The 10,669-nt window shown below is 51.1% G+C and overlaps 1 protein-coding gene across 1 annotated transcript in view; it reads left to right on the top strand.

The window, feature by feature from the left end:
- Positions 1-1,123: 1,123 nt before the first annotated feature.
- Positions 1,124-10,669, top strand: part of APCDD1 (APC down-regulated 1) — a 31,650-nt gene continuing 22,104 nt past the window's right edge. Inside the window, exon 1 of the mRNA XM_060119403.1 lies at positions 1,124-1,268. Coding sequence (XP_059975386.1) covers positions 1,211-1,268 — 58 coding nt within the window. The 5' untranslated portion in view covers positions 1,124-1,210. The remainder of the gene's footprint in view (positions 1,269-10,669) is intronic.

Raw genomic sequence — 10,669 nt, 5'->3', positions numbered from 1 at the left:
CACCCCTTCCCGGGTCAGCTGGGGCCTGCGGCCGGGCTCCTGCGCTCGGGACCCCGGCGTCAGGACGCGGCGCTCAGCATCCCCACCCGTGCGGTGGAAACCTCTTCTCTTTTCTGCCATCTCTTCTCTCCTCTCCTTTCCCTCGTTTTCACGTGCGCGCGGGCCACACACACGCCCCAAGCTTGGCATGTGGACCTCTCCGACCCGCTGGAAACCTGGGGCTTGCAGCGTCCTCACCCCTTTTGGAACGCTTTTCACACGTGGGGAATCCTCCCCTGTGAGTGGAGGGAAGACAGGGGTCCAGAGCTGCCCCGGGTGGGCGCAGGGAGGGTGAGGGGCACTTTTTCCTCCTATGGCGGCGGGGGCCCGGGCCTAGGTCTGTGATCCCCTCGCAGGAGGAGCTGTCCTAGAGGGAGCGGCCGAGAAGGAGGGGAGGAAGGGGGCCGGAGCCGGAGGCTAAGAGGGGATGAGGCTTGGGGAGGGCGGGGCAGGGCAGCGAGGGGAGTGGAAGGAGAAGAGAGTGGAGGCCCTGGAGAAGGAGGGGAGGGCCAGGGGGCGAAGAAGTGCAGAGGGTGGCGGAGCAGGGGCGGCGGAGCAGGGGCGGCGGTGCCCAGTTCCCTTCAAATCCTGCGCCGGGTCCCGGGGGGATCTCCCGCCCGGTCCAGGCCCCGCCCACACCCGTATCACCTCGCCCCGCCCCTGCATAGCCCCTCCCCGTTCAGACCCCGCCCTCCCCGCCCCCATCCAGGCCTCGCCCCGCCCGATCCAGGCCTCGCCCCCCACATCGCCCCGCCCACCGTCCAGGCCCCGTCCCGCCCCAGTCCAGGCCATGGCCCGTCCCGTCCCGCCCCACATCGCTCCGCCCCGTCCAGGCCCCGCCCCCGACCGCCCTTTCCCGCGGCGGCGCCCTGGAAATATGAAGAGGAGCTGCGGCGGCTGCGGCGGCGGTGGCCAGTGCAACGCGGAGCGGCGGCGGCGGCCGGGCGAGCACGGGGCGGCCGGGCGCGCAGGGCCGGGCGCGGGACGGGAGGCCGGGAGCGGAGGGGCCGGGCCGGGCATGGGGCGCGCCGCGGCCGCCTGAAGCGCGGGCCTGGCCCTGTCCCCGCGCGGCCGGGCCGCGCCGCCCGGGCTGCAGGCGGGTCCCGGGAAGCTGGGTTCCCGGACGGCGGGCGGTGCGGCGCGCGCGGGCGGCCCCGGAGGAGGCCTGGAGATGTCCTGTGTGCGCCGCCTCCTGCTCACATCCCTGTTCCCGGCCCTCCTGCTTCACGGTGAGTCCGGGGGGGCCGGGAGCCGAGTGGACACCCCGGAACCGAGGGGGCCGCGCGGCCGGGCGCAGCCCCCTCCTGGGCGCCCTGGAAGAGGCTCGCCTTCCCGGGCGCCGGCCGCGCTCTCTCTGGAAGGGCGCGCACGCAGACTTTATGTCCAAGTCCCGGGACACTTGTGTCCACTCTGCGGGGTTTCAGACTATAGGGGGTCATGGAACCGCAGGCTATGCGACCCTTTACAGAGTGTCAGAGCGCTGGCAAGGCTCTTGCTGGGGTCCAAGCTTTGGGGGCACTGTGCAGAGAACTGTGATCATTTCAGGGAAAAAGCAGCTCGGGGTGTTTGTGTTCGCCCCTCGGAGGACGAGTGTGTTGAGGGGCTGGGGAGGGGTCTCTCCCAGGTGGACCGGTAGGTTCTCTGGACGGACTTTCAGGGAGCAGGGGCCTCCTAGCATCCAAGGTGCAGTAATTAAAACCAGTCCCCTAAGTTCTCCGGGACCTGAGCTTGTTTCCTCCCGCTCTTCTGGGTCGTTTTGTTTCTGTTTCATGTGTCACATGTCATCAGCAGCTCTAATAAACCCTCAGCCAGAGAACAGCAGGCTTTAAAAGAGTTCCAGGAATTGCACTGAGGAAAATAAGATAGCATTGCACCGGGGGTGGGAAGGCAGATTTTGTGCGAGATCTGTGGCGATCATGGGGACAGGTGGCTGCAGAACACGGGCTGATCCAGATGTCCTGGGCCAGCTTTTCCTAACGGTGGACACCTGACTGTTCAGCAGAGTGTCCACCAGGAGCAGGGCTCTCCTGCCTCCACACCCACCACGGGCACCCCAAACCTCTGCACATCGGGTCATCAGGTCAGCACCCTCATGGCCTCTAGGTTTCCGATCCAGCTTCAGAAGGCATTTGGCTGGCGCTGAAGGTCAGGGGTGACTCCCAGACCATCTAGGAAGGGGAGGAGACAGCAACCCGGGAGCCCTGCGCTGCTGTATTCTTTGTCACCCTGCTGGGGCCGGCAGTATGGGCAGCGCAGGTCCACAGGCCCTGCACACAAGTTGGGCTGGGCCAGACCTGCCTGATTGCCAAGGTGTGCCCGGAGCCCCAGTGATCCCAGACTTTCAAAGTCAGGATGGAAGGCTGGCAGTTCGAGGGCCAGAGAGAGAAGGTGTAATTACAGGGTTGTACTCCTAGGCCCATCTGCTTAGAATTACAGAGCCGTTTTCATCTTTGGCTGAAACATGAAACACATCAGAGCCAATGGGCAGATCAAACAGCAGCTGCCACCCACACCAGAAACAAGAGGCAGAGAGAGAGAGGACACAGGGGAGAGTGTCCCCCCCAAAATCTCTTGTCGTATCTGTGCAGGAAAATGGTCATATGGGCAAATGCCTTTAAAATGAAAAAGTACTTGACAATTTGGCATGAACAGAATGTTTTTTTTCATAAAGCCATTTGCCTTTTGGACTACAAAAGCCATGCTCAGAAACACAGCCTAGGCCAACCCACCCTGAACTTTTCTTCCTTGTTTTGAGAGCTGGAAGTTGTAACCACACTTCCTGCACCACAGTGTGGTAAAGGCTGGTAAGGGGAGCCCAAGTATATCCTCAGTGAGGTTCAAGTATAGCCCCAGATCTCCAAATTCCAGCTGGAGTCAGCCTGAGCTCCTTGAGGTCAGGGATTCACCCAGATCCACAGTGTGCAGGGAGGGAGTAAGGAAGGGGGGAATAAGCCAGTGGGGCCAGACCCTGTGCATGTGTGCACGTGTGTGTGCACATGTGCATATGACAAAGAGTATGTAAAATAAAAAAGGAGGTTTGCCAAGTTTAATGCGATGACAGGGATAACCCTGCAAAAAGTCATCCCATTTCAAAGTGAACCTGCAGTGGCAGAGTTATTCACACTGATGTTGCCCACAGAGCAACTGAGCTCGTGCAGGGCGTGTGGGACTCCAACACAGAGGAGAAACTGAGGGAGTGGTCCTCTGGGTATAAATCTCTGCGATTTGAGAGAGGCTTGTCACGATTCCTTAGGATAATGTAAAGCACCAAGAAAAAATTGGGTATTCTCCGTTTCCCCCTTTTCTGCCTGATGTTTACTTGATTGAAGTAGTTTTAATGGGAAATGGGTATTAATCAACCTAACCCAAGGGAATGGCTTGAGAGTGTGTCCTACTCTGTAGTTAGGGGTTTTGCTAGTATTTGAAAATTCTGTAGTAACAGATGGAGCTTGATTATGTATCTTAATAGAAGTTATAAGTCTGAAGGAAATTACCTGTACTCTTTTAGAATGGCTTAATGATTTTTTTCCTGATACAGAGGCATTTTTATTTTGCTACTTGTTGTATATTTATGACAGCAATTAGGTAGGTAAAAACATATTTTCTATGGTTATGAATGTGCTTGGGACCAACTTTACGAAATTTCGTTCCAGACATCATTTATAGATTATTTGTTACACTAACAAGTCTCATATTAAGATTAACAAGTACACAAGGCCTTCAGGAAGATTCTGGGTGAAGATGCTGTAGAAACTATTGTGTTTGGCATCCAATCTTCAGTTTTTTTGGTTACTTTTATTTCAACTCAGGCAAGTTATAAATCACCCCTAGGTCCTATTGGTGAGTAAATTAGGGTCTGGAAAGACTGGAGTCCATTGTTTATCATTTGCTGTGCTTGAAAACTGTAAATGTAGTGGGAGAGTTCAAAATGTGGCGGCATAAAAGTATACATCTTGGTCTTACTTTCCTGTCCTCCAACATCTGAGAACAATTGCATTTCTTAATCCAAGTAAAACCTATTGAATGTCATGAAGGTATGCAGCTGGGGTATGTCCCTTGTCACTGTTTTATTTGCTTAGATGAAAAGCCACAAAAATCATTCTGTTCCAGAAACCAGATTAACATGAGATATTTCAGAAAAAGTGGTGCTTTAATGTGCCCCAAAGTGCTCATTCTCTTTATTAATGGAAACATTTGACTTTAAGTTTTAGAGCCGTTGTTGGGGAGATGTTCTTCTTCCATCGCCATTTACTTTTGTAGGATTCATCGACTTTTCTGAAATGGGAAGACACTTCTGAGCTATCACCTTTCACTTGAGTGTATTCTATTAAAACTGAAAAAAAAACGCCCAAAAGTGTGGATTACCGAATGACTGACTGCTTAACCAACAAAATGTGAGGAAACATTACAATAGGGTAAAATAGAATCTTTGACATATCATTTTACTGGAGACAGTTTTTGTGACCAAGAAAACATTGCCTTTCCTGCACCTTTTCCCCCTTAGTCATAAAATGTAATCTTGAAAAGAAATATTACTTATCTGCTCATAGCAGGGAGCAAGGGTCTTAGACAGATGGTAAATATTCTCCTTTGAGAGAAACTATCTTCAAGCACGTAGCTGAGCCGTCCCGTCATAGCCGTGGTCCTTCTTTTTCTCCCTAAATGAGTAGAGAACTCAACACCAGCGGATGATAGGACTGTGTAAACACCTACCGTTTAGGGACAGACTGATGACAATTTGATAGAATCAATTAAAGGGAAGCATAAAACATTTAGGACTGGAAATATGAAAGGACTCATTAGTGATCTTGTACACCTGTGGAAAGCTTACATGGCAGCACGTGGCCTCTGCGCGGCATTGAAGTGATCCCAAGGAAAAGCTCAGGAAAAACCTGCCACCATCCGAGCATGAGCTCTTGCTGTGTCCAGATGTTATGTGCACAGGCCATTTAGTTCTTTTCAATTTGGGTTCATATTGGGAATAAAGTTATTTTGGAATGTCGTGTGATAGGGATCTAGGTCAGAGTAAGGATGTGGTGTCACCCTGTAGTTACTGAGGCTCGTCTGTTCTCGAAGGGTTTTCTAGCTTCATGCCTTCAGCCAACCATTCGGTCAACAGGTACATTAAGAGGGCCTCCTGCATGGCTGTGTCCCTGCCGGCTGGGGACAGGGCTGTGAGGAGGGGCAGCCCCCCTTCCTGAAGAGTCCTGAGAATACCTGGCAGGATGAGAAGAGCTTATTGGGAGAGCCCAGAGGTGGGAGGCTGGCACACTGCCCTTGACCGCGGTGTTCGTCCCTGCTGGGAATCCCATCACTCCACACACACACGCACACCCCACACACATCATGCACACACCAGACACACAAATACACACATACCATGTACGTAGTCAGACACACCACACACAGACACACACACCATGAACACACACACACACACACACACACACACACACACGACTGTGTGAAGAGCATGGCTGTGGCGGCAGCCGTCAGCTCCAGGCCCAGCAGGAAAACCATGCTGTCCGTGGTTGGACCCCAGTGTCTGGCCCGGGGACCATGGCCTTAGAAGAAAACGACTTAGAAAATTACCTCATTTTCATCAAAAGTTAAATGAAACCAGGAATTTGAAATCCTGACTTTACTATGTTTCTCATAAAGGGAAAATGCTTTTAGATAAGGTTGAAAGATTGGCAAAAGCAGCTCTCTCAGCTTTGATCTCCAACAACATGGAAATAAAAGCAAGCGCTTGGTGAGTGTAGGTGCCCACCTGGGAGTGAACGGCAGCTTTTGTTCCAAAACATGGAAGCTGTGCAGGCGGTCACGTAGCTGCCTCGACTTCACAGCCCACATTACAGTGATGAGGGCTCTTTTACTGGGGCTGGGCGATTTCACGGCAAAGTAATCACCTGCATTTCCCCTCATCGCTCCCGTTTTCTCTGCTGCGTGTTTTTCTGCATCGCACCAGTTCCACCGTGAGATGCTTCCTCACTCTGGTGTGGGAGTGACGCAGGTCACGTTGTATCAAGGACAGAAAGGTGCAAAGTGAGCGGGAAAGGGCCTTTCAGAGACCCTCTCAGAGACCACCATTGTGAATGTCTTGACATTATATTTATTTGGTTGTTTTGATTTTATTTTTTTAAGCATTAAAGTACCTATGCAGTGACTAACCCGATCAAAGATGAGTTCAGTCCCAAGTGTGCCTGAAAAGTGTCTCCTTCCGAACTCATTTCACATTTTATTGTGTGTAAAGTGGTTTGGCGCTTTGGGTTCTCGATCTAGGTAGACAGGTGAAAAGCTGCTGAGTATATCAAGAGGATTCTCCCGGGGACTTGGCCACACGCCGTGTTTCCCTTCACATGTCAGCGATGGGGCAGGCCTTGGAGACAACCTCGCACGCAGTAGGCCCTCAGCCACCTGCTGAAGGGACTACTCAGGGTCTCTGCTCCAACCCCCGCCCCATGCCCTTTGCCCTCTGCCTGGTCCCTGTCGGTGGCCTGGCTCGCTCTTGGAGAACAACAGGCTCAGCAATAAGCGTTGCTTCAGGCAACAGAGAAACACTGCATTTGTTCCCTTTGAAGCCTGTGCTCAGGGCTGCTTTCTGTGTGCAGAGTCTGGTGACTTGGGTGATGCCAACAGTCACCTGACCTCACGGGCCTTGAACTTAGGGTACAGATGCCCATGTAAATGGTTAATCCTGTGCCTCCTCTGTTTGGGGAAATCTGGTTTTTTATTTGCTATCTCTGGGAGTTTTCACTCTCTGAACAGTAGACTGGCAATCATGGTAGTGGTAAAGATCATTCTGTAAAAATCGTTGTGAGTGATTTCATCCGTGGAAGTGAAGAACTCTTACCTACACACACACCTGTGCATGTGATACACCCTCCAGAGCCCAAGGAGCTCATGTAGTTCTCTGCAAATGGTCATCTATAAAATTGTCCCCTAAAGCCTTCGGGAATTAATTTGTTTTCAACAGGAGAACAATTTCCTTCCAGGGTCTACATTTTTCTCCCACCCGTACTTGAAAGAAGCTGCCCCCTTGTCATAATCATTTGATCTGGGCCCAGGCCATGGGACCCCGGATGTTGGAGACCATTTTGTAGTGAGGTCACTTTGATAACCTGCTTCATCAGAAAGCCACTGGTCGGGGCGGTGCTGTGGTGGCTCCCACTGGCACTGGTATCAGGGGCTGGCTGTTCGTAGAACCCTTGACATTGAAGGCTGGTTCTCCACCCACTCCTTTCTGTTCCCGTGTAGTAACTGGAATTTGATATATGAGATAATATAGGCGTGAAGTGAGCCTTCGAGTGTTTTACAAACATTAGTTATTATCCCCATTACTGTAATTTTCACTTTGTACAGGGGAACGAAAGGCACCTATCCGATGACTTAGCCAAAGTCACCTTGAAGCCTGAAAACTCAGTCCCTTTCTTACTGCACTGATGTTGTTTAACGCTTCGAGATGCTCTTTTCCTTGCATTCATTTACAGCAAAAATCTTAATGAATGGAGCCCAATGAACTAATCTTCGCAACTGACCAAATATCTAGAATCCTCAGTTTATCAAAGTCTTGATGTTATTTGTGTGTGCTTTGATGTTGTGTGTGTCTTTGTATTTGTGTGTGTCTTGATGTTATTTGTGTGTGTGTTATGTGTGTGTGCCCTCCTACACGTGTGCTTCCTCACTCGTATGAGAAACACAAGGGGAAAAACCCTCTCTTGGACTAAATAGGGTTGTCACCTGTCCGCCCCACTACCTCTGTATCCAAAGCAACATCACACAGGCACTGAGGTTCCTAACGATGACCTCACTGTGATCTGCCTTAAGAGCCTGAAAGATCATAATGTCAACTGCACTCAACGTTCAATAGCAGAATTATCAACAACCAAATGCTGTGGTTAGTCAACACTTCTGATTATACAGATAATCCAATCAAGTGGAGGTTTTTAAAGTTATTCTATATAATAAGCACATTTATTATTATAACTAATAAGTACACTCAGGCAGGAACTATTACTACAGCTAGTCACCACCCTTAAGTTGGATGTTTATTTATACAATTGAAGATGTATGAAAGTGGACACATAAGTATTTTGCAAAAGTTTTTTTCCAGATATAGTGCTAAATTAGTACAGACCCTTACTTTCCTCTCGCCGTCTTTCCCTCCCTCCCTTCCTTCTTTCCTCTCTTTTCAAATAACTTTTTGGTAATACCTTTTCCCACAACATGCCAAAGATGGTCAGTGCCTCTCCGGGACCACCAAAAAGATTTACTGCTTTGTTGAAAGCAGTTCCCTTCTCTTATCTTTCTCATTTATTCAGGCAAAAATGATGCACTGAACCATGGCAGAAGCTTCATAATTGATCTTCCTGCTTCTTAGCCCTCCAAAAAAAGGGAAAAGCAGTCTTTTCACAATGGAATCCTTATCCTACGTTACATTGCTTACAGGCTTTGGGTGGTTCCTCTTCCCCGTTTCAGCCCAGTCCACCCTCAGGATGACGCACTCACAGCTCTTGATCACAGCCTGGCCTCTGTTTTGCCACTGTTCCCTCCTGGGCCACCCTGCAATCTCCCCTCCCTAAGGCCTCTCCATCCCCCCTGCACGAATCTCCCGCCCCCTCCTTATGTTGGGCATGTGCTATAAACTCTGCCTGGGCCACTTCTCTTCAGTCTTCGAGGCATAGCTGCCTGCTCTCTCCGTCTTTCTGAGTCCCTTTGTAAGTCCACTGGGGTTCTGATTTCTTCCCCAACTGAGGATTCCTTGGGGCATAATGCTTGTAGCTTCTGTGCCTGCACAGTGCCTGGCCCTGCAGAGAGTCCTTTCTGATTGTTTGAATGAGTGAGTTGCTAGTTTCAGTCTCAGATTTGGAGCTGACATAGTTCTGGCGATGCAGGAACACGGGGGTCCCTGGGTTGACCAGAAGTCTAAGGCTGGTCTCCTTGGAGGGCACCCATGGCTGATGCTGAGAAGGAAGTCATGGGATGTAAGGTGAGAGCATTCCACATGGCCTCCCCTGTGGCTGAACTAGGTGCTTCAAGTGGCCTTTTCATTCCCAGCCATTTACTAGAAGGAGGCCTCACATGGGGGTGGGGGGTGTAATCCACGTCCCACACCAAACGAGCCAATAAGTGTTGGTGACCCCTGTCCATACTTGACCCTAAGAGACGGCTTCTCCTGCCTGACAGCAACGCCTGCTGTCACTTGACCCTTTTAATTTTGCTCCCTAAGGGTCATTGAGTTGGTGGGTATTTCAAAGGAAAAAGATAAAAAGAATAAATTCCAACCCTATTTTCCCATCCTAAAAATTCAGTCCCACCCTCGCGAGTGAGCCCTCAGCCACTGTGTCCCGGGGAGGGGCTGGCTGTCGAGTCCTCCATCTGGCTATCCTGCTGGCCTCCTGGGCCGACGGCCTTGCCAGGTCCCTGACGTTGGCTCCTGTCTGACAGGAGCAGTAGCAAGACGGAGCTTGGCCTCTGGAAACTCTGAGTGACTTAATCTTCTGCCTGCTTTCTAATGATGTGCAAATTGGTGGTTCTAGGATTTTATGTCTTCCCCACCCCTGGTTAAAAAGCTGGCTGTCGGCTCCAGCCTCCTGCACAACCGTGCAGGTCCTGAGCACCACTGCCCCTTCCTTTGCCTCTGAACTCGCCTCCTGCCCAGACTCCACCATCCCACCCTTGTCCTTGGACATGCAGTCCAAGTGAGACCTTAAGAGCCTCCGGGTCAGAAAAACTTATCTTCAATCTTCTTTATGCTTCCAGCCCTTAAGCTACACAGAGTGGCAGCGTGTAGTTATTTGTTAAAGTGAGTAGAGCTTGTCACCTCCCCTGCCCTCCATCCAGGTCACCAGTTAGTTGGCTGCCAGGAGCCCGGGCCTCGCTCTGGGCACACTGTCCCTCCAGAGCGCAGAGTGAGCTGGGCTCCAGGAGACTCTTACCATTATTCCAGCCATTCTGTTAAGAAGGCCTTTCTCAGGACCTCCAAGAGCCTTACTCATCATTTAAAATAATAGCAACTAACGTCTAACAAGAACCGTGAACCATGTGCTAAAGGAAATGATCTCAGTGAATCCTGAGACCGACTCCAAGTGACGGCAGCGCTGTCACCCCCTCCGTACAGATGAGCACACGAAGGCTTGGGGGTGTTCAGTGACTTGTTTATGGTCACAGTGCTGATCGTGTGTTTCATCGATTGTAGGATTTACAGTTTTTCATGTATAAGGTCTGGGCAGTGGGTGCGCATCTCCGGTGGGTGGGGCCTCTGGCTCCTGTGAGCCTGCAGGTGGCAGTCATGCGGCAGACCTGTCGTCGCCTGTGTGAACCTGGACCCATGCTGTCCTCATGTCACTTCCTCTGTGTGTGTCCTTGTTACTCTCCATCTATGGTTTAGTTGCCGATAGGTTGGTTTTGAAAATAGAGTAAACACTGCAGCCAAGTGTTAGAATTCACTTGTAAACTCCACTCTCGGCGCTGAAAAGAGAAACAGCGTGGAAATCAGGCAGCCCAGTAACAGAGCCAGGGGTGTCCGTGTAACATCAGTGGGGCGAGTATTTATCACGGTGAGGGGGGTAGTAACTGCACTTACATATTTTCTGACCGAGAAACAGTTACTTGGAAAGAAAGATGCCAC

Source organism: Mesoplodon densirostris, chromosome 15 (genome assembly GCF_025265405.1).
Source record: "Mesoplodon densirostris isolate mMesDen1 chromosome 15, mMesDen1 primary haplotype, whole genome shotgun sequence".
In the NCBI taxonomy this organism is placed as follows: Eukaryota; Metazoa; Chordata; class Mammalia; order Artiodactyla; family Ziphiidae; genus Mesoplodon; species Mesoplodon densirostris.
This window is presented reverse-complemented; position numbering and strand designations above follow the sequence as displayed.